The following is a 22,224-nucleotide window of genomic DNA, read 5'->3' as shown; positions in this document are numbered from 1 at the left end:
GGGGGCTGGTCTGACACCATGATGGCGGAAACACCCGCGGCTTGGGCCCCCAAACTCCTGCTCCGATCTCCAGCTGGGAGCTCGGGGGCAGCCCCGGGTCTGTAACGGGGTGGGGGGGAGTGATAAGCAGTCCCAGGCGCGAGCCCCAAGTCCCAGAGCAGGCGGAGGCGTCTCCACCAGCGGCAGCGCGGCTGAGAGAGGGAGGGAGAGAGAGGAGAAGTGCCAAAGCCTGCGTGGGGGAGGGGCAGGAAGGAGGCAGCCCTTCCCTGGCACACGGGGAGGGGGAGGGAGCGAGAGGGAGGGGGAGGAGGCAGCCCTTCCCTGGCACATGGGGAGGGGAGCGAGGGGGAGGGAGGGGGAGGAGGCAGCCCTTCTCTGGCACATGGGGCTTGTGCCTCCCCACAGCTGGAAGGCCTGTCCGAGGCGACTCTGCGCGCCTTCAGCCTCTTTCTGGAGCTCTATGGGAAGGAGTGCGAGCACCTCGGGGATGGAGCAGAGCGGCCCCTCTATGAGGAGCTCCTAGAGAGGGTCCGGGGCCTGCCCTGGCCGACCAAGGCCCGCTACCCCGTCCTCTGCGCCTTGCTTCCCTTCCTGGGCTCGGAAAGGGTGAGCGCCCTCCCTCAGGGCTCAGAACAGTGGGGGGGGACAAGGGGGAGGAGATGAGGGGCTCCCAGAGCCAGGTTTTAGCGGCTGCTCTGGGCAGCGGAGGGCTGGGGGGCGGGGGGGAGCCCCAGTCCTGGTGGGCAGCATTTCAGCACCATGGCCAGGGCCGAGCAGGGGCCCTGTGGCCTTCCTGGGCCAGACTGAAGGATGTTGGAGCTCCCTGCTAGTGCCTGGTAGAGGGGGCAAGGCAACTGACCCAGGGTGCACTGGGGCTTCAGGAAGGGGGAGCAGGGCGTTCCCAGCCCTGGGCGGTTCTCGGCCACAGCTCCCGTGGCCCGTGGCCCATGGCCAGCGGGACCCGACTGGAGCGGGCAGAGGGCACGGTGCCCCTTTCCTGGGCTTCCGGGTGGGCCTGTGGTCGGAGGGGGTAGCCTGGCAGGCGGGCGCCGTGGCTGACGTGGCCCTGTCCCTCCAGGTCCTGGCTGCGCTCCCTGAGCTCCCGCAGCAGCTCCTGCTCTGCCTCTCCACCAATCCCCTGAGCCCCCCGGCCGTGGACACCTACCGCTGCTTCCTGCAAGCCCAGCGGGGGGAGTGGGCCGTCCCAGGGGCCGGGGCCGGCGAGGAGGCCCTGGCTGAGCGGTGGGCCCGGCACTGGCTGCCCCCCGTGGCGGAGGCCCTGCAGTCCCCAGTGGCGGCCCTGCAGGGCCGGGCAGCCAGCTCCCTGCTCCCCCACACCCTCCAGCTCTTCCCGGCCTCCGCCGGCCTCCTGGAGAAGGCTTTTGCAGGCCCGGGCTTGGCCCGCCTTCGGGGCTGGGCAGCCCTGCAGAAGACTCGCAAGGCTCTGGGCCAGGCCCCCTGGGCAGCCGGCCAGCTCCCGGCCCGCGTGGCCGCGTGCTTGGCGTGTGGCGACGAGGCCGTGCGCCTGGCGGGGGCGAGCCTCTTGTGTGGGGGGCCTGGCTCTGCCCAGGCCCCCGGCCCCGAGGAGCTGGCCGTCCTCCAGGGCTTCCTCTGGCTGAACCTCAGTGGCTCCTCGGCCTCTTTCCGGCAGCTGCTGCAGGCGACCGTGAGCAGGCTCCTAGGCCGGCTTCGGGACAGTGCCCTGGCTGTGCTCCGCGGCCAGGGGGAAGCAGGCTCAGGCCCAGCCCGGAGCCTCTCCTGCTCACCGGAGGTGAGCCCACGCCTGCTCCCTGGGCTGCTGCTGGGGCCCTGCTGGGCTGGGGAGGGAGCTGGAGACCTGGAGACCCTGGAGACCTTGGGGGTGGGACCTGAGGGAGTGGACTCTGACCGGGGCTTAAGGAGGTGGGCTGGGGGCCGCAGGCGCCTGAGACGTGGACTCCCGGCGGGCTTTGTGGGCCCCCTGGGGGAGAATGTGGGCTCCTGGGGGAGGCCCCCGTGTGGGGCCTTTCCAGCCTCCTCTTGTCACCCGCAGACTTCGTGGAGTGGCTCCTGCAGCTCAGTGTCTCCCAGCTGGGCCCGGCCTCGGGCTTCCAGCGCCGAAGGACTTCCCTGCTCCTGCTGGAGGCCCTGCTGGCCACGTGCACGGACAGCTGGAGCCCCGAGAGGAAGAAGGGCCAGCCTCCCCGTGAGTTCCCCCCCTCCGACCTTGTTCTCACCCTCCTCCTGCCACCTCCACCCCCTCCCCGCTGACCCCGGCCCTCTCCATCGCCCCACAGCCAACATGGCGGCTTTGCTGAGCTGGGCCAGGCGCAGCGGCCGCTGGGACTTCACCTCAAGGGCCACCTTGCTGGCCTTGCTCAGTTGCCTTCAGGACAGCACCAGTGAGGTGAGACCGGGAAGGCAGGGGGTGCCGGGGAGGCGGGGAGGAGCGGATGGGGCCCCACCCTCGGCTTTAGGAGTGACCTCCCCCCCACCCCCCAGGTCTGATGAATCTGTGACATGTCTAGGGGAGCTGAGTGTTTGCAGAGCCTTCCTGTCCCGGCAGCCCCGGCCGTGGAGTCCAAGCCCAGGGTTCAGATCCTGGGCCTGTCTCCTCCTCTGGACTCGGGGGCCTCCGGGATCCCGCCCGGCTCTAGTGCTAGGAGCTAGATGACGTCCTAGGACGGGGGCGGGGGTCAGTTAGTCCAGACTGTGAGGTCACTGAGGCAAAAACCTCCCTGCACGGAGATTCCCTCTGCTGCAAAGCTTGGCTATGGGGGTGGTGATGAGCAGGGGAGGAGCTGAGAATGACCTTCACTCTGTGAGCCTGGGGGGGGGAGGAATGAGGACTCCCCTCCCAGAGAAATATCTTCAGAAAGGGGAGGGCCCGAGGGGTCTGGGATGCTTCAGGAGGTCTAAGAGGCGGCTGGGGATGAGAGCCAGGACGACAGGACTCTGGGCAGGTCTGCGGCCCGTCCACATTTGGGTTAGAAGCAGGGAGATGGGTCGGAGGGTGCTGTCCTAACGCGGGGTGCAGGTGCAGAGCCTGAGCCAGGCCCCTCAAGCCTCCGACCTCTGCTCCCCCCCCCCCCCCAGATCCGGGAGCCGGCCACCCACCTTCTGCACCTCTACTTCCCCCCTGCCCTGCCCGTGGATTTGGCCGGAGCCCTGTTGGAGCGGGCGTGTCAGGCCCTGAGCAGTGCCCGCGGGCAGGAGGTGGAAGCAGGGGCCCTCATGATGCAGACTCTGCTGCAGAAGTAAGGCCTTGGGCTGGAGAGTGGGGGCGGGGTGGGCAGAGACAGACTTCCCTCCCTCCCTTCTCCTGCCCTCCTCAGTCCTGAGGGTCTCCCTTTGGGGTCACTCTCCACCACCTGCCCCTGAGGCCCACTGGGGGAAAAGGAGGCGGCGGGGCTCGGGGGTCTTGGCTCCCTGAAGCTGGAGGGGACCAGGACATTTTCTCTGTCCCGAGCTCTGGGGCTCAGGCCGGCAACGTGCCTTCTCTTTGTCAGAGTGGACAGTGATACCCTCCAGAACATAGTCCCCAGGCCCAAAGAGGAGGGCCCGGCCCCGGGCTGCCCCAGCCTCATTCTCAACTCCTTCCTGCTCCGGCTGCTGCAAGAGCGTCTCGCTGCCGCCCGGCACGACCTGCTTCAGGCTGCCTGTGCCCAGCCGCTCCACGGTGGGAGCTCTAACCTGCCCGTCCCCCCGTGCATCCCCCTGCAGCCCCTGGGGCTCGCCTCACTTTGGGCGCCCCCATTTCTCTCCTCGGTGCGCTCTCGCTTCTCTCTCCCCACTTTGGGCGCCCTCACTTCTCACCAGTGTGTGCCCTCTGTTCTCCCTCCTGGCCTTGGGCACCTGCTTCTCCCATCCCTTCCCTTTGTGTGCCTTCACACAAAGGGCCGAGCCCTCCTTCCCTTTTCCCAGGCTTGCTCTAGGTCCCCCTTTGTCCCTCACTACGTGCCCCGGTTCTCTTTTTCACAGCGTCCCCCCTCTTGTTTGGCTGAGTGCTCCCTCCCGGTGTCCCCCCGCTTCTCTCTCTCAGGACTGTGCCCCAGCTTGATCCTTTCCCTCCTTGTCTCCTTGATTTCCTTCCCCAGGGCATCCTCCCTCCCCCCCCCCCCATGCTCTCTCTTCCTTCCCATCATCCCCACTGTGCCTCTGCTTGCCGCCCCCTCCAGCCTCCTTCCTCCCTCCCCTCCCCCTCTCTGCCCCTCCCTGCTGCCTTGGCCCTGCCCACTCCCCGCCCCCTCCGAAGGCAGCCGCTGCTGGGGGGGGAGGTTGGGGGCACTCACCAGGCTAGGCCTGGAGCCGGGCGGGCCCAGGAGGGACGGAGGAGCTGACGAGCCGTGTTCCTCCCCCAGGACCTCTGTGTGCCCTGCGCCGCTGCCTGCTGGAGGCCCCCTGCACAGAGCCGTCCATGCGGCGGGCCCCTCTGCAGGGCTCCTGGCGGGAGCTGCTCCTGGCTGCCGTGGCGACGCTGGCCGAGGTCGCCTCCTTCCTCCTGGCCGTCCTGCAAGGCTCTGCCGAAGAACTGCAGCCAGGTGGGCCCCCGCCCCGGCCCCCGCAGCAGAGACGGCATCTCTGGGACCCCATCGGCCCCTCCCTCGGGGAAGCCCCCCCGGATGCCCCCGGGCCTGCCGCCCACGACCCCCTCCCAGCCCCCCCCACGGCTGCCCTCACCCCGCCCTTGCCTTGGCAGCTGCTGCACCCTCCCTGGCTGCCATGGGCTCGGCCATCAATGCCGCAGTGTGGCAAAGCCGGGCCGGGGGCCTGGGGCCCGAGGCGGGGGAGGAGGGAGAGCCGCCCCTCCTGCTGTCCGAGGAGCAGGGACGCATCCTGACCTGTTGCTGGATCTCTGCAAAGGTAAGAGTGAGTCGCTGAGCTGGGGGCAGGGCTGCCCTTCCCCCCACCTGCTGAAGGAGGGAGACCCTCCCTGAGGCGGGGGGGGGGGGCCCACGGGGAGCATTGGGGGGGAGGGCAGCCCGAGGGGGAGGGTCCGGGGCCGGCGTGGATTGGGCGAAGGAACTGGGGATGTCGAGTGTGGGGAAGAGAAGGCCGGGGGGCTTCTTAGTCATCCCCGAGTACCCGGAACCAGGACCCCCAGAGAAGCTGCAGGGGCGGGGTCAGGCCTGGAGCACGTTGGGAGCCGCTCTGAAGGGGAGTGGGCTGGGGGCGCCATGCTTGGCAGTGTGCCCGTGGGCCTTGGCTGCCCCCTTGTGGGGCCGGGTGGGGGCTGGAGGCTGCTGCGTGTGCCCTTCGCCCCCTGCCCCACCAGGCCCCTGACCCCCTCCGCCCCTGTGGGCCCTGCCTGCTCTGAGCTGCCCCTGGGCAGGCCGGGCTGCGGAGGGGAACTGGCTTGGGCCTTTCCTCCTGACCTGGGCGGGAGGCCCTTCGGGGCAAAGTTCTCGGGTCCCCAGCAGGGCTCTGGGCCCTGGGGTCCGCAGCCTGGCTCACGCCCCGCGCTCACGCCTAGGAGACCGGGCTGCTTCTGGGAGGCCTGGCGGAGAAGACCCTCCTGCTGGCCCCGCCGGTCGCCGGCTCGGGGCCGCCGCTCGTGCCCCTGGAGGGCCTGCGGACCATCGTGGCCACCCTGCAGGGGCTGCTGCTCAGGTGCCGGCACTGGGTGAGTGACCGGCCGGGGCGGGGCCCTCCAGGAAGGAGGGCTGGGGGGGCTCAGGCACCCCGTGGCCTCCCCGTGTCCCCTCCGTGCTTGTACAGCCGGGCCCAAGGCTCAGCGCCCCCCATCCCCTCTCCCCCACCATCCACACTCCCCTCCCCCCTTCCCCACTCCTCTCTCTCCCCCTCCCCCCACCTTCTCACCCCCCCCCCCCTTCCTCCTTCCACCAGGGAGCCCTGGAGGGCTGCGCCTCGGGCCTCACGTCGGCCTGCAGAGCCTTGCTGGGCCAGGCCGCCCCCGAGCTGCAGGAGCTGCCCCAGAAGCTGCTGGCCCAGGTAGCTGCCCCCGGGGGGGGGTAGGGCAGAGGACACCCCGGCTCGGGCTCAGCTTCTCGGGGGGCTTGGGGCAGAGGGAGGGGGCGGGCCCAGCCCCGCCCACACTGGTCTGCTCCCAGGGCCTGGAGTTGCTGAGGGGTCCCCGGAACAGCTCCGTGACGCGCCGGGCGGCGGGATTCCCCCTCTTCATCCAGTGCATCGTGGCGGGCGAGCCGCCGACGGGCGCCCGGCCCCTGCTGACCCGCTGTGTGGGGACGCTGCTGGACCTGGCCCAGAGGCCCCTGCCTCAGGTCTGGGACCAGACTCTGGACCTGCCGCAGGTGAGGAGGGAGCCCGGGAGCCTCCTTCCCCGGCCTGGGAGGGCCCTGCAGAGGTCCGGGGGCTAGAGTCGGATGAGGGTCCCCGGGGAGGACCCTTCCCTCAGCCTGACAGGACCCCACGTAGGAGCTCCGGGCGGCCGCGTTTGTTCCTCTGGCTGGGCCCGGCCTCGACTCCCCGGGGGTCGCTCCTGTTGGCTGTCGGGGCTCCTCAGCCACAGGCAGAGCTGGGCACGCCCCGGCCGCCGCCCCCCACAAGGCCCTTCTGTGAGCGGGACCTCGCTTCTCAGGCCCCTCCCACCCCCCATTCTCAGGCCCCTCCCACCCCCCATTCTCAGGCCCCTCCCACCCCCCATTCTCAGGCCCCTCCCACCCCCCATTCTCAGGCCCCTCCCATCCCCCCATTCTCAGGCCCCTCCCACCCCCCATTCTCAGGCGCCTCCCATCCCCCCATTCTCAGGCCCCTCCCACCCCCCATTCTCAGGCCCCTCCCCCCACCCCGTTTCATCATCAGCGTGTGAAGCCCTTGCTCTGAGCGTGGCGGGGGCTGGTCCGTCCCCATTGGAGGCCGTGGGTCGCGGACCCTTAGCTCCCCTCCCTGCGAGGGGCCCCGGGGTCTGGGACGCGGGCGGTGGGTCAGGAGCCCCAGTGGTGATGGGCCGCCCGCTCTCCGGCAGGTCTCCGCTCTGCACGTGCTCCAAGCCCTGGTGCGGGGGGCCGGCCTGGGGGCCCCGATGCTCGCCTGGGCCGGCCCGCTGCTCGCGCTGTGTCTGGGGGCTCTGGGCTCCCCGTGCTGGGCCATGAGGAACGCCGGCAGCCAGCTCTTCGGTGAGTGGGGGGCTCTGCGGCCACTTCTCCCCCTCGCGGGGGCCGGGGCTCGGGCTGAGCCGGGGCTTATGGGCCGGTTCTGCCTCCCCAGGCGCCCTCGAGGGCCGGCTGCTGGGTCAGAGCCTGAGCCGCGAGGGCAGCGGCGCCCACAAGGGCCTGAGCCCGCAAGCTTTTTTCACCCTGTTCCCCGCGCTGGAGGCCGTTCTCCTGGCCCCGCTGCTCTCGTCCCTGGGACGCCGGGGGGAGAGCCGCCTCCGGCCCGACCTCCACGCCGTCCTGACCCTGCTGGCCAAGCTGCAGCCCGGCACGGAGTGCCTGAGCAGGTGCTGGGCCCGGGGGCTCCTGGGAGCCGGGGCTTGGGGGGGGAGGGGGAGGGAGGCCGGGCCCCGTGGGGGGGAGGGGGAGGGAGGGAGGCCGGGCCCCGCAGGGGGGGGGGGGGCGGGCCTGCGGGGGGGGGGAGGGGGAGGGAGGGAGGCCGGGCCCCGTGGGGGGGAGGGGGAGGGAGGCCGGGCCCCGTGGGGGGGGGGGGAGGGAGGCCGGGCCCCGTGGGGGGGGGAGGGGGAGGGAGGCCGGGCCCCGTGGGGGGGAGGGAGGCCGGGCCCCGCAGGGGGGCTGGGGGGATCACTACTGTGAGTCCTAGCTCCTCCTGGGGGGCAGGTTAACGCCCCCCCAGCCCTTGGGCACACGCTCCAGCTGAGCCACTTCCTTGCCCTTCGGGGCTCTCGGCTTTAGTCCGGACTCCAGATCTGTCCCCAACCAGACTCGGTTTCCCAGAACGTTTCTTACTTGCATTAGTCTCTTTTTTTTTTTTTTTAATTTTTATTTAATAATAACTTTTTATTGCCAGAACCCAGGCCAGGGTAATTTTTTACAACATTATCTCTTGCACTCGCTTCTGTTCCGATTTTTCCCCTCCCTCCCTCCCTTCACCCCCTCCCCCAGATGGCAAGCAGTCCTTTACATGTTGGATATGTTGCAGTATATCCTAGATACAATATATGTTACTTGCATTAGTTTCTGTGGAAACACAAGGTCCCACATCTCCCGGAGAAGCGATAGAGAACAGCGGCCGCCACCGGATGGAGAAAAGGGGGCGTCCGGGGTCCCCTCTCTGGCTCCCGCTTGTCCCCTTGGAGACCCCGGTCCCCGGCCCCTGCCGCATGTTTGGTTTCTGTGCCAGCGTACCGGAGATGGGGAGGGGGCTGCAGGCGCCAGCCGGACCAAGGGCAGCCAGGGAGGGCCTGAGCTCACTCAAGCCTGGCCTTCTCTGGGGGCGCGACCCTCTGGCCCAGGCCCACTCCGGGGGCTCACCGTGCGGGGGGTCTCTCCGTAGCTCTGCGGCGCGGTTCCAGGAGTGTTTGCTCCGTCTCTCAGAGAGCCCGGTCTACGCCACGCGGGCGATGGCTGCCCGGGCCCTGGTGCCCTTTGTGCCTCTGGCGGAACTGGAGGACGTCCTGCTCCGCCTGCTGCAGGGACTGCTGGAGCCCGGCCCCCACAATGCGCTGCACGGGCGGCTGCTGCAGGCCCACGCCCTCGTGGCCCAGGACGGCGCCCGGTGAGCCAATCCCGGGAGCCGCCCCCTCCCCCCGGGGAGGCCCTTCGGGGCCTGGACTTCAGGCTGGGGGGGGTCTGGGACCAGAGGCCTGTGGGCCGGGGGGGGGGGGCACAGGCTGAGCCCGTGCTGTTCTCTGTCGGCAGCCGGGCCCCCCCCGGTCTGGAGGCTGTTGCGCAGAAGGCGGAGGCCATGTTCTGGCTGCTCACGCCCGCCCAGCGCTGCCCGCTGATGCGCGCGGCCTACCTGCGGCTTCTCTCCCTGCTGACCAGTGGCTGCAGCCAGGGCTTCCTGGAGCGGGTCGAGGCCGCTGTGACCCAGGAGCTGGACCCTCCTGGGCCGGACACACAGGTAGGGGCCCCGTACGCGGCCCCAACTCAGATTCACATCCTGGTGCCATGAAGGGGGGAGGGGGGGCGGCATCCAGGGCCCAGGGTGGCTCCACCACCAAGTGCCCACCAGGGGGCAGCAGCGGAGGAGGGCAGGGGAGCCAGGGAAGGCCCTGATTCAGAACAAGGGGAGCGCTGTTAATGCCCCCTTTACAGAGAGGGAGACTGAGGCTGGGAGGGACGGGCCCCCAGAGGCAGCTCCTTGGGCCCCCCGCCCCAGGGACCGCTCCCTGCCCGCGGGGCCCGGCGGCTGTGCCTCTGACAGCTCGGCTTGGTTCTCAGGTGGGCGCCAGCGCGCTGCGCCAGGAGTGCGCCCGCTTCCTCTGCAGGGAGGCGGGGAGGCTGGCCGATCCCGCCCGGACCCGGGCCCTGGGCTCCCTGCTGCGAGGCGCGGACCCGGAGGTGCATCGGGCCGCCCTGGCCTGGGTGCTGGAGGAGGGCGAGCTCCCCGAGCCCGTGGCCGGCGTCCTCTGGGCCCTGCTGCTGGTGAGCCCCTGTCCGGCCTCTCTGCCCCTGTCAGCCTAACACGTTTCTGCCCGGTCTGGGCCGCTCAGCCCCGGGGAGGGGGAGGGGCAGGGAAGGAGCAGCCCCGGCCCGTGCTTGGCCCGAGCCCGTGGCGGGGCTCCCGAGGGGGGCCCGGGGCTGGCGGGGCAGAGCGAGGCGGGCCAGCCTCCGACGGGGCCTTCTCCCTCAGGACACCCTGTGGCCGCTGCTGCGGGACGGGGGCTGCCCGGAAGGCCTGAAGCTGCACCTGGAGGCCTTGGCGCACCTGCACCAGGCGCCCTCTGCCCGTGCCCACCCACTCTCACCTGCCCCGCCCCCAGCCTGCAGGGACCAGCTGCTCTCACTGGTGGAGAAGGCGGGCACCAGCCCCACCCTCCTGGGCCGGGCACTGCGCGCCCTCAGCCTGCTCCTGGCATTGGGGTAAGGTCTCCTCTCCCCTCCCCCATACTCCTCAGCTCTGCTGGGGGTGGGGGTGGGCAGTTAGTGACCTTGGGGTCACCTGCCCCGTATAACCGGGATGACCTTTCTTTCCTGTGCCTCAGTTTACTTATCTGTAAATGTGGGGTGAAGTGACCTCTTGGTCACTTCCAGGCTGTGACCCTGTGTCCTTGCCCCTTCAGCCATCTGCCCTCGGCCCCCCCTATAAATTAGGTGGGTCAGTCAAGGTGTGTGAAGGCTGCCTGGGCCACTGGGAGTCACGTCTCTCTCTGTGCCCCCCTCCCCGGGCATTTGTCTGTAATGGGTTTTGTGAGCCTCAGGGCAGCCACCCCCCATGGTCAGGGCGGCCACCCTCCCTCTTCGGGGTCTCTGGGCAGAGGTGCCGGGGAGGGCCTCCCCACTCAGGGAGAGCCCAGCGTCTCTGCCATCTCCGGGAGCTTGGAGAGAGGGTGAGGGCCCCTGGCACAGGAAAGGCACTTTTATTAAGCACCTCCTGCATGCATTCTGCCAAGCCCCGAGGATGCACAAAGGGTTTGTGGGCGCCCCCTGACCCCGCCCTGGACCCGGCAGCTGGACTCGCTGGCGTTTCTGTGGCATTTCAGTTTACAAAGCGCTGTTCCCATATCTCCGGGCCCCCAGCAGTTTGGGAGGCGAGCACTGTTCCCATGCCCATTTTGCAGAGGCCACGGAGGCCAGCCCTGGCGTCCAGAGGGGCCTGAGGTGGGATCCATTGCTGTCCGGATGAGTGACGGGAGGGCCCCGGGGGCACTTGGGCAGGTCGCTGCCCGTCCTCGGGACCTCCGGGGCTGGCCATGGGGCCCCCTCGGGGGAAGGGGGTGGTGGAAGGGGCCCGGGGACAGGAGGGCTGTGGTCGAGAGAGAATCCACATGGCCCCGGGTCCAAGCGGCCCCCCTAAGGTCCTGCTCTCTCTCTGGGGCCAGAGGTTCCGGACGGGAGTTCCCTCACCCCGGAAATCACGGGCATGGGCAAAGAGTGAGAACACAACGCAGACTATGGCGCTTTGGGGGCAGCAGGTTCTCTCCTTTAAGCTCCCGTAAATGGCGGGGAGCAGGCTCACAACCCTGCTGGAGAGAGGGAGAAATGGAGGGTCCAAGTGGGCCGGGGGCCGCCCGCAGCCATTGGGCTGGACTCTGTTCGTGCTGCTGACGCCCTCCACCCTCACGCCGTCCGTGTCCAGGACGACCTTTCCTTTCCATCGTAACCTCCTTTTGTTCCCCCTTCCTTATCAGCAGGTCAGGACTCGAACACAGACCCCGCAACTCCCCCTCGGCCCTTTCCGCTTTCCTACTCGGGGCTGGTGGGGGTGGCCCGGGCCGGGGTCTCTGGGCTTTGCTCTCGGCGTGACGGCCTCCCCCCTTCTGTCTTTGTGCCCACCCCAGGCCCGAGGACCTTCCTGCCCTGGGCCGCTGGAGCCTGGTTCTCCAGCGCTGGAGTGAGCCCCGTGCCTGTGAGGAGCTGAGACTGGCGGCAGCGCAGTCCCTGTGCCTGGCTGGGGTCCCGGTGGTGGTCGGAGCCTGCGCAGCCTCCGGGCCCTCCCCAGCAGCCCTGGCTCTCCGGTAAGCTGACTCGGTGGGCCCGGCCCCGAGCAGGGCTGGCAGGGAAGCCCGGGGGGGCGTGGGTTGGGGGACCCTGGAGAGGTGTTTCCCAGCAGGTGGATTAGTCTGGGCCCCAGAAGGAAGAACCAGGTGCGCTGGAGGGAAGGTCGCCTAGGGCAGCGGGAGGAACGCTCCAGGTGGAGTCCCGGCCCGGGTTCGAGTCCCGTTTCGGCTTCATCTCTCTGGGTCTCCTTGCCTCTTCTCTGAAATGAGGGGCTGGGACTCCAGGGCCTTGAAGGGCCTTCCCAGGCCGTCCATGAGCTTCCCCTACTCTTCCAGGTGTTTAGAGCTGACTTTAAGGAGCCTTGTGTTCTCATGGAGAAGAGGGCTCCTTGTGGGAAAGGGTGGTCAGGGCGGGGCTTTTGGGGGAGGGGAGCGCAGGGCGGCCAAGGCCATAGACCTGACCTCTCTGAGGGTCACAGGACTGGTGATGTGACTGGTTCTCAAGGGAGAAGTGGCAGGGTCATGGGCTGGCGAGGCTGTTGTGGTGGGGGTACCAGTGGCCTGGCGAGGATATGGGGGGCACCAGTGGCCTGGTGAGGATATTGGGGGGGCACCAGTGGGCCTGGTGACTCAGGATAGCTGGGCGAGGAGTCACGGGAACTAGGTTTGCGTCTTGCTGGCTGTGTGATCGTGAACGCTCCCTGGGCCTCAGTCTTTTAATCTGTAAGATGGAAATCCGTGGTTCTTATTGCTAGAACTGGAAGGAACCCCGGGCCGTCTGGTTCCCCCACCACTTGTCAGATGTGGGAGTCCCCTTTCCTCTGTAATAATGAAGGCCCATTTGAGTTCTAGTGCAGACCAGGGGCTGGGAGAAGTGCTGCTCTCATGGGCTGCCCGAGGGGAGAGGCTGGCGCCTTTGGCAGTGTCTCGGTCACACCTGCCCTCCTCTTCCATAGCTCGGCTGACGCCCCCTGGCCTGAACGTGCCTCGGTTTCCCTGACTGTGCCTCTCCCCTCAGGCTTCTGAACGCTGGCATTTTCCTGCTGCAGGACGAGGACCAGGCAGTGAGACTGGAAGCAGCCATGTTCGCCAGTCTGCTGGCCCAGCAGGCGGGAGCCGGGCCCTGGGAGGCTGGCACAACACTGCAGGCCCACCAGGGGCTGCTCTTGGTGCTACAGGCCATTGAGACACACTTTGGGGCCTGTGAGGACACCTGGCCACTTCTGATGCTCCATCTTCCCCAGTGTGATCTGGAGGGTCTCCTGGAAGAGATGGGCGCTAATCGGTAAGGCTCTCCCCCTATGTATCCCAGTGCTCCTCAGATCAATTTGCTGGGGGCAGGAGGACCCCTCCTCAGAGAAAGTCAGCCATTGTCTACAGCCATACCACCCTGAAGGCGCCCGATCTCTTCTGATCTCGGAAGCTAAGCAGGGTTGGGCCTGGTTAGTACTTGGATGGGAGACCGCCTGGGAATACCAGGTGCTGTAGGCTTTAAAAAAAAAAAAAAAGAAAGTCAGCCATTGGCAGGGGACTAGCCTGGGTAAGCTGCTAGAAGAGGGCTGGCCTAGGTCAGGTGCTAGAAGGGGACTAGCCTGGGTCAGCTTTAGAAGTGGGCTATCCTGGGTCAGCTGCTAAAAGTGGGCTATCCTGGGTCAGCTGCTAAAAGTGGGCTATCCTGGATCAGCTGCTAGGATGGGGCTAGCCTTGGGTCAGCTACTAGGATGGGGCTAACCTGAGTCAGCTGTTGAAGGGGGCTGACCTGGGTCAACTGCTAAAAGTGAGCTGGTCTGGGTCAGCTGCTAGGATGGGGCTAGCCTGGGACAGTTGCTAGAAGTGGGCTGGCCTTAGTCAGCTCTAGAAGTGGGCTATCCTGGGTCAGCTGCTAAAAGTGAGCTGGTCTGGGTCAGCTGTTAGAAGGGGACTAGCCTGAGTCAGCTGCTAGGGTGGGGCTAACCTGAGTTAGCTGCTAGAAGTGGGCTGGCCTTGGTGAGCTCTAGAAGTGGGCTATCCTGTGTCAGCTGCTAGGATGGGGGTAGCCTGGGTTAGCTGCTAAAAGTGAGCTAATCTGGATCAGCTGTTGAAGGGGTCTAGCCTGGGTCAGCTGCTAAAAGTGGGTTGGTCTGGGTCAGCTGCTAGAAGGGGTCTAGCCTGGGTCAGCTGCTAGAAGGGGTCTAGCCTGGGTCAGCTGCTAAAAGTGGGCTAACCTGGATCAGCTGTTGAAGGGGTCTAGCCTGGGTCAGCTGCTAAAAGTGGGCTGGTCTGGGTCAGCTACTAGGATGGGCTAGCCTGGGTTAGCTGCTAAAAGTGGGCTGGTCTGGGTCAGCTACTAGGATGGGCTAGCCTGGGTTAGCTGCTAGAATGGGGCTAGCCTGGGTTAACTACTAGAGTGGGCTAGCCTGGGTCAGCTGCTAGGATGGGGCTAGCCTGGGTTAGCTGCTAGAAGGGGTCTAGCCTGGGTCAGCTGCTAGGATGGGGCTAGCCTGGGTTAACTGCTAGAAGTGGGCTAGCCTGGGTCAGCCGCTAGGATGGGGCTGGTCTGGGCCAGGGTTTGCAGATTCTAGCAAGCCTGGCCTGGGGCCCTGTGCAAGGGCCGGCCAGCTCAGGAAGCCTCACTTACTGACTGAAGGAGAGGCCTGCTAAAACCCCGAGCCGCATGTGGCCGGGAGCCGTTGCTTCTGCCTGGCCCGTGACCGCCCCAGAATGGGACCCTGCGCCCCGGCAGCCACGCCGCGTGAGCGGGACTGGCCACGCTCAGGGCCGGGGCAGGGCAGGGCTAACACGGCCGCCCCTTCCTAGGACCCCCAGCCTCTACGAGGAGGACGGAGCTAACTTCTTCGCGGAGCCGGCCGTGTTCGCCCAGCTCCTGCTCCCCTTCTTGCTCCGGCTGCTGGACAGAGCGGGGGATGCGGCGCCTCTGAGGGCCCGGGCCCGGCAGTGGGCAGAGGCTCGAGCCCCTGGCGTCCTCCGGAGCCTCCAGCGCTGCTGCCTCTGGTGGAGTCAAGGTGGGTGCGAGGGCGTCAGCCCAGGGGGGCCAGAAAAGTTCTCGCCGTGGGGGAGGGCCCAGCCTGGGCCTGGCTGAGTGGGAGTAGCAGGTGTTCGGGACCGTCCTGCACAAGGTCCTGGATTAGGGGCAGGGGACACAGGCAGGGCCGGCCCCGAGGAGCTCGGGTCTTTAGGAATGAATTTAGCATGTGTGTGCACACGTGTGGGGGGAGGGGCATGGGTTGCACATGTATGTATGTGTGTGCGTGCACATGTGGGTGTTATGCATGTGGTACACGTGTGTATGAATGCATTGTGTGTCTGTGGGGGGGAGGGGTACATGTGTGTGCAGTGTGTGCTGTGCTTGCCTGTGTAGACATATATGCTGTTTACCTGTGTAGACGCGTGTGCTGTGTTTGCATATGTGATGTGCCTGTGTGTGGAGGAGGGTGTGAGGGACACTTACGTCTGAGGAGGAGCCTGACAAGGTGGGGGGGCATCAGGGTGTAACAACATATGTGCACACACCCTCCCCCACACACTCGTGCCAGACCCCCGCCTTCCTCTCAGAGCGGAGGCCGGGCCCCGGCCTTCCCGTCACCGCCCCCATCTCCCGTGTGTTTCAGGCGACGCCGGCGCTCTGTTGCTGAAGGCCCTGGGCTGCCCCAAGCTTCACACGGCCCTGGCCGTGCTGCTGGTGGAGGCCGAGCTCGTGGTCCGGGCCCTGGAGGTCCCGCGGGCCGGGGGGGCTGGGGAGGCCGTGGAGTCCGGAGCCAGCTCTCGGGAGCTGAGGCGGGCCTGGGCGCGGGCCCGGGCCCTGCTCTCCCAGCACGGCATGGCTCCTCAGCTGAGGGACCCGGGCTGGCCGAGAGGTCAAGTGCTCCTGTCGATGGCACCGGGGGATTCCCAAGAAGCGGAGGGGCTGTGTCTGGGGGGGGCCCTGAGGGAGCCGGGGGGGTCAAAGGGCATGACGGACAGAGCCCCTGGGGCCCCTTCCCCCACCCGCTTCGACGTCCTTCTCTCTCTGTAGCCACCAGGACACACTGATCATCAGGTGGTCAGGGTTCTGGAGGTCACAGGATGTTAGTGTGAGGGGGACCCCGGGAGCCGGCTGATCCAACCTCTCATTTTAAGAGGGGCAGAGACTCCAAAAGACCGCGCGGTGAGCGACTGAGCGTCATCGTTAGTGGTGACCCATCCATGCTCAGTAAACATTAATTAAGCACCTACTATGTGCTACTACCTCACAACCACTCCGGAGGTCTGTCAGCTAGCTGTGCTGCTCTGATCATTCCCACTCTGCAGATGGGGAAGTAGAGGCTCAGGAGGGTGCAGCCATCTGCCCACAATCACACACTTTGTCTGTATTAGTGAGGTTGTGTCTCCACCTGAAAACCAGCTTTCCCTCCCTTACGTCATGCGCTTCCCTCCTCCAGAGATGGGGGTGACCCGGGGGCTCCCCGGCCCCAACACGGCAGGGGCCTGTGCTGTCCGTCCTTGGAAGGGAGGGGCTGGGCGAGCTGGCCTCCAAGCACCCCTAGGTTCGTCGTCGCCAGCTGAGGCAGAGCCCGCGGAGCCCCCCGTCCCCCTCCCCACCCCCAAGTCTGACTTGAACAAGAAAGAAATGCACGAACATTTACAGAAAAAATATATTTTATAATATGCTAACAGTGTGTAATTATTCCTTAGTCTACACTGGATTTCTTTCCATCCTAAGTAATCTAATTTCATGGTGGGGAGGGGGAGCGATTTAATTTCTCAGGGCCCAGGCAAGTGGTGCTGGATGAGGGATGTCAACAGGCATGTATTAAGTGCCTGCTGTGTGCCAGGCCCCGTGCCAGGGGCTGCAGAAACCAATCCTTCCTTGGTTATCTGCAATGGGAGAGATCATAGGACTGGAAAGGTATTGTCAAATACAAGTCTAAACAAAGTCGTTAAATGAGAGGGAGGGAGGAAGAGAGGGAAGGAGTGGGGGAGGGGAACCAGTGTAGGTTTCCTGCAGAAGAAGTGCTTAAGCTTCGTCCTGATGGATTTTCTGAGGAAAGAGAGAGGAGGGAGGGCATTTCGGGTATGGGGCAATAGCCGTGCAGATGTGTGTAGACTGGAGATGAGGAGGAACGCTTTCTGGCCCAGACACCCGGCTGCTTCTGCCCGGCTGGCTACCTACCCACCTGAGGTTGGTTATCATGATTAGCAGTTGGTGGGATGGCCACGGGAATGACCTCCAGATGGAGGCTGGAGGCTGTGGGTTCTGGGGGAAGCAGGTTTGAGGACTCTCAGGTGCAGGGGCCCGAGTCGTTTTCCTCAGCCGCTGAGGGGAGATGGCGAATAGGGGATAATAATAGGGTATAGCTCCTTTAAGTTTTAAAAATCCTTTTTAAGTTCTTCCAAGGTACAGGGAATGGATGAAGCCAGCCTAAGGCAGCAAGTCATCTGAAGAGAGAGAAGGAAGGCAACCTGGGGACTAAAACTTAAATAACTGCTCAAAACAAAACAAAACAAAGAAAATGAGTAAGCAAAGGAGAAAGAACCCAACCATAGATAACTACTATAGAGAGAGAAGATCTGGGTTCATATTCAGAGGAAAATAATGCAGCTAAAATTTTTTTCAATAAGAAACAACAAATGGGCATAAGCACAAAAAAAGAGTTCTTGCAAGAACTTAAAAAGGATTTAAAAAAATAAGAGAGAGATCAAGGAAAAATTAGGGGAAAAAAGAAGAGCAATCTAAGAAAATCATGAAAAGAAAAATCAAACAACTTAAAGTAGAGAATCAAAAACTTAAAGGAAAAAATGGGCAAAAGGAAGCTAATAGTGTTCTAAGACACCACAAAATAATAAAACAAAATCGAAAAAATGAAAGAATAAAAGAGAATGAATCTTATCGGAAACAAGTGACATGGAAAACAGATAAAGGAGAAATAATATAAGTATAGTTGGAGTGAAAAGTATGATCAAAAAAAAAAAAGACACAATATTACAAGAAATTATCAAGGAAAATTGCCCTGAATTTCTAGAACAAAAATGTAAAGTAAAAATAGAAAAATCCACTGATTACCTTTTGAAGGAGATCCCAGGAGGAAAACGTACAGAAATATTATAGCCAACTTTCAAAGCTTCCTAGTTAAAAAGAAAATATTAGAAACAAGAAGAAAAAAGCAATTTAAATACCTTAGGAGCTATGGCAAAATTTACCCAAGACTTATCAACTACTGTGCTGAAGAACTATGGATCTTGGAATACTATACTGTTTAAAAAAAAAAAAAAAGCTGACATCATGAGCAAAGATAACTGAACCCAGCAAAGTTAAATATAATCCTGATTTTTTTCTTTTAAAAAATGGATATTTAACAAATGAAATGACTTTCAGATATTTTTGACAAAAACAGCAGAATTTAAAGAAAACATAACATTCAGGAGAAATATAAGGTAAACATTAAAGACCCTTTATATGATACTCAAGATCAAACTGTTTACTTATCTGTGAAAATCTTGCCAGTACTTTTATGACTCATCATTATTTGGGTAATTTGAAAGAAAGATTTGAGGTGAGCTGAGTATAATGAGATAATTTTTAAATTCTTAAAAAAAAAAAACTGGAAGGAAAAATAGAAGTAATTATACAAATGAGGCTAAAAGGAAAAACCGATAAAGATGAAACTAGTAGGAGGGAAACCGAGTAATGCTAAAATCTTATTCTCATCAGGAATGGAACAACATGTATATCTAGAATTTATATATCCTAAATTCAGAAAGAAACAAGAGGGCAAGGGATCGGTGGAGAGAATAAGGGAGGGACTCTTGAAGGGGTGGATAGATTAAGGAATAGGAGGGCAAGGTAGCAGAGCAGGTAAAGTAAAGCAAAGGTACAAGAAGGAATAGGAATAGGGTGAGAAGGATAGGAAAAGGAGGAAGGAGGAAAATACACAACAAATAATTATAATTAAAATGCAGAATTGTATAGCACATTAAAATCTGAATTCAACAATATGTTGCTTTCAGGAAACATATGAGAGATAAACACAAAGATAAAATAAAGGACAGAAATAGAATTTAATCTAAAAAAAGCAGGGGTAGTAATCATGATTTCAGACAAAATCAAAGTTAAAATAGATTTAATCAAGAGAGAAAAATTAGGAAAACTATGATGTCAGCAATATTATTCAATATTGTTTTAAAATTAAAATTAAAAAATAATGTTTTAAGATAACTAGACAGTATAAAATACCTAAACATCTACGTGCCAAAAGAGACATGAAAACCATATATAGATTTTTTATAGACACTTTTTATACAAATAAAATAGAATTTAAGTAATTAAAGTAATATTTATTATTCATGGGAAGATAAAGCCAATATAATATAAAATGAAAAGTTTACTTAAGTAATCAATTTAATTTAATCTCAATTAAATTACTGCAAAGGTCTCTCATATCTAACTTTTCTAAAATTCTATTTTCCTCCTTAATTTCTTTCTTGTTTATTTTGCGGTTCGATTTCTCTAGTTCTCATAGAGTGAGGTTGAGATCCCCCACTAGAATAGCTTTGTTGTCTATTTCCCCTTACGACTTTTAACTTCTCTAGAAACTTGGATGCTATACTACTTGGTGCATATTGATATTGTTTCAATATCTATGGTACCCTTTGGCAAAATGTAGTTTCCTTCCTTATCTCTTTTAATTAGATCTATTTTTGTTTTTGCTTGATCAGAGATCAGGATTGTTGCCCCTGTTTTTTTTTTTTTTTGTTTGTTTGTTTGTTTTGTTTTGTTTTACTTCAGCTTTTTCTGCTCCAACCTTTTACCTTTACTCTTTATGTATCATTTTGTTTGTATTTAAAATGTATTTCTTGAAAACAATATATTGTGACATTTTGACTTTTAATCCAGTCTTCTGTCTGCTTCTGTTTTATGGGAGTGTTCATCCCATTCATGTTCACAGTTAAAATGACTAACTTTGTATTTTCCACCATCTTCTTTTCCATTATAATTTTCTCTTTCCTTTCCCCCTTTCCCTCCTCACCAGTATTTTGCTTCTGATCACCACCTCCCTCAAACAGTGCCCCCCTTTTACAGCAATTCCCCCTTTCTTATCCCTTCCCCCTTCTACTTGTGTTGTCCCCTCTCTTAGCCTCTCCCTTTCCTTTCCCCTTTCCCCTCCTACTTCCCTATAAGGTGAGACAAGTTTCTATATCAAACTAAAAATGTCTTATATTCTCTCTTTGAACCAATCCAGTGAGATTCAGGTTCAAACAATGCTCATCCCCCTCCCTTCTTTCCCTCAACTGTAATAAGTCTTTTTTGCCTCTTCATGTGATATAATTCACCTCATTTTACCCCCCTCCCCCTTCCTTTTCTTCCAGTACAATCCCTTTTCTATCCCTCGTTTCTTTTTTATATCATTACAATAAAGTCAAATCATACTTACATCCTCTAACTAGACCTCTAACAAAGATACAGTTCTCAAGAGTTAAACATGTCACCTTTCCATATAAAATAGTGTTTTTTCCCTTCCCTTTTATCCTTTTTATGCTTCTCTTGTGTCCTGTATTTGAAGATCAAATTTACTGTTCAGCTCTGGTCTTTTCATCAAAAATAATTGAAAATCCCCATTTCATTGAATGTTTCTCCTGCAACCTAATGCTTAGTTTTGCTGGGTAGTTGATTCTGGGCTGCAGTACAAGCTCCTTTGCCCTCTGGAATATTATATTCCAGGCCCTTCAATCCTTTAAAGTGGAAGCTGATCCTGGGTAATCCTGATTGTGACTCCAATTGTTTCTTTCTGGCTGCTTGCAGTATTTTTTCCTTGATCTGCTAATTCTGGAATTTAGCTACAATTTAATTAAATTACCAAAAAATTATCTTCCTGAGTTAGAAAAAGATAATAAGAAATTTCAATTAGAAGAACAAAAAATCAAGAATTGCAAAGAAACCAGGGTGGGGGGAAAAGATTATAAAGTGAGAACATTGAAGTATAAAATGGGTAATTTTGATTACTTTAAATTAAAATTTTCTTGTATAAACAAAACTTACATAATCAAAACTAGAAAGAATGGAGAAAATTGGGGAAAACACTTTCCTCGACAGTCTCTCAGATAGAATGTGATGCAATTGGAATACTGTTGTGGTGTAGAAAATGATCTGATTGATTTGGAAAAACAGGAAAAAACTTGGTCTAATGAAAGAAGATGCTCTCCACTTTCAGAGAAAGCTTAATAGGAGGAAATAAGCATAGTACAATCTTACATATGTGTTTTATTCTTACAATAAAACATTGCCCTTACATTTGACATTTCAACTTCTTAAGTACAAGACGGTGGAGGTGTGATTATATAGCAAGTTGTCTGAAAAAGATGTCAAGGTCTTGGTGGACCACCACATGAGTCAGTGCAATAATATGTTGGCTAAAAGGTGCCCTGAGAGGCCTGCTGTCTAGAATGAGGGAGGGCACGGGCCCTCGGCCAGCAACATGGGAAGGACCAAGCTTGGTTCTGAGGGCCCCATTTTAGGAAGGACATTCAGAGGAAGGAGGCCGGGAGTCATCATCATTAGGAGGCATTTCTATAGTATTTTAAGATCTGATCCTCATAACAACTATGGGAGATAAATGCTTGCCCGCATTTTCCAAATAGAGAAACTGAGGCAAATGGAAGTTAAGGGTCTGGGGTTACACGGTAAGTCACAAAAGAACCATTGACTTCATCCTTTTATACCCCCATGCTATTAATGTCATAAGGACTCTGTGACCCCCTGAATCTCCTGATAACCCTTCCCTGCTGCCCTTTTACCTGACCTGGGAAACTCCTAAAATAATCCCCCCCTTCATTCACTTGGAGATCTTGGCCCATTACTGACCTGGAAAGCAGTCCCTCGATTCATCCGGAAGTTGCTTCCCAGCTCTGAGCCACAGAAAGCTAAATAAAATTGCACCTTGTACCCCAACATACCTTCTAGTCAGGAGCTGCTGGGACAGCTCAGTGAAAGGAAACCCATTTCTCCAGCCTCCCTTGGAGGCTGCGACCTGGGGACCCCCAGCGCTGGGGGAGCGTCTCACCCCTCAGGATCGCCCCGACGGGGAAGCGGAACCATGTCAGTCACAGGACTGCCAAGGACACAGAGGCTCCGGGCCCTGCAAGTCCAGTCTCGGGGACGCAGCTGATGCGGATAAGGGCCGGCTCCGGATGCTTTGCCCACAACGAGGGACTCTGATATGGAAACCTGGGGCCGGCTGCTGAAGGGCCGGGCCGGACGGCGGGTGGAAGAGGCTGGAGAGCACTGACTGCTGGGACTCAGAGGTATGGAAGGGACAGCATTAGGGGGCAAGGAAGCTAGGCTGTTTGTAGGCACAGTGAGGATACTGGGGAAGAAAGAGGGGCTGGTGGGGAAAGGTAAGGGGATTGAGAACAGGAGGAGGCTGGTACGGCAAGAGTGAGGGGTAGGGAAGCCGGGAGGCTGCTGGCAATAAGGGGACGGACCTAGGACAACACAGAGGAAGAGGTCCGCTGTTGGGAGGTCAGGAGGGACAGGGGGAGGGGATAGACGGGATGGGAGGTTGGGGGGCAGGGGGAAGGGGACAGGCAGAGTGGAAGGTTGGGGGGCAGGGGGAGGGGAACAGGCAGGGTGGGAGTTTGGGGGGCAGGGGGAGGGGGACAGGGAGACAACAGAACCATGGACCCAAGGGGGGCAGGGAGACTGGGCCGATCCTGGGGCCTCATCCCCAAAGACA

At 59.8% G+C, this 22,224-nt stretch overlaps 1 protein-coding gene and 1 non-coding gene across 2 annotated transcripts; both read left to right on the top strand.

Annotated features, from left to right (window-relative positions):
* The first annotated feature begins 21 nt into the window (after nt 1-21).
* On the top strand, nt 22-16,168 carry LOC127548762 (thyroid adenoma-associated protein homolog). The gene is made up of 22 exons (XM_051976323.1): nt 22-72; nt 406-606; nt 929-1,976; nt 2,033-2,185; nt 2,277-2,386; nt 3,076-3,236; nt 3,489-3,658; nt 4,341-4,520; nt 4,679-4,842; nt 5,453-5,602; nt 5,827-5,931; nt 6,051-6,251; nt 6,926-7,076; nt 7,168-7,399; nt 8,410-8,631; nt 8,775-8,979; nt 9,300-9,503; nt 9,712-9,941; nt 11,360-11,536; nt 12,537-12,803; nt 14,315-14,520; nt 15,127-16,168. The coding sequence occupies exons 1-22, from the start codon at nt 22-24 to the stop codon at nt 15,528-15,530; spliced, it is 4,992 nt and encodes a 1,663-aa protein (XP_051832283.1). The 3' UTR covers nt 15,531-16,168.
* LOC127545999 (5S ribosomal RNA) lies at nt 12,891-13,009 on the top strand. Its single transcript, XR_007949872.1, has one exon. It is a non-coding gene; the product is annotated as a 5S ribosomal RNA (ribosomal RNA).
* Nucleotides 16,169-22,224: the final 6,056 nt, after the last annotated feature.

This window comes from Antechinus flavipes, chromosome 1, assembly GCF_016432865.1.
Source record: "Antechinus flavipes isolate AdamAnt ecotype Samford, QLD, Australia chromosome 1, AdamAnt_v2, whole genome shotgun sequence".
In the NCBI taxonomy this organism is placed as follows: domain Eukaryota; kingdom Metazoa; phylum Chordata; class Mammalia; order Dasyuromorphia; family Dasyuridae; genus Antechinus; species Antechinus flavipes.
Note: the sequence above shows the minus strand (reverse complement) of the source record. Positions and strands in the feature narration are given on the sequence as shown.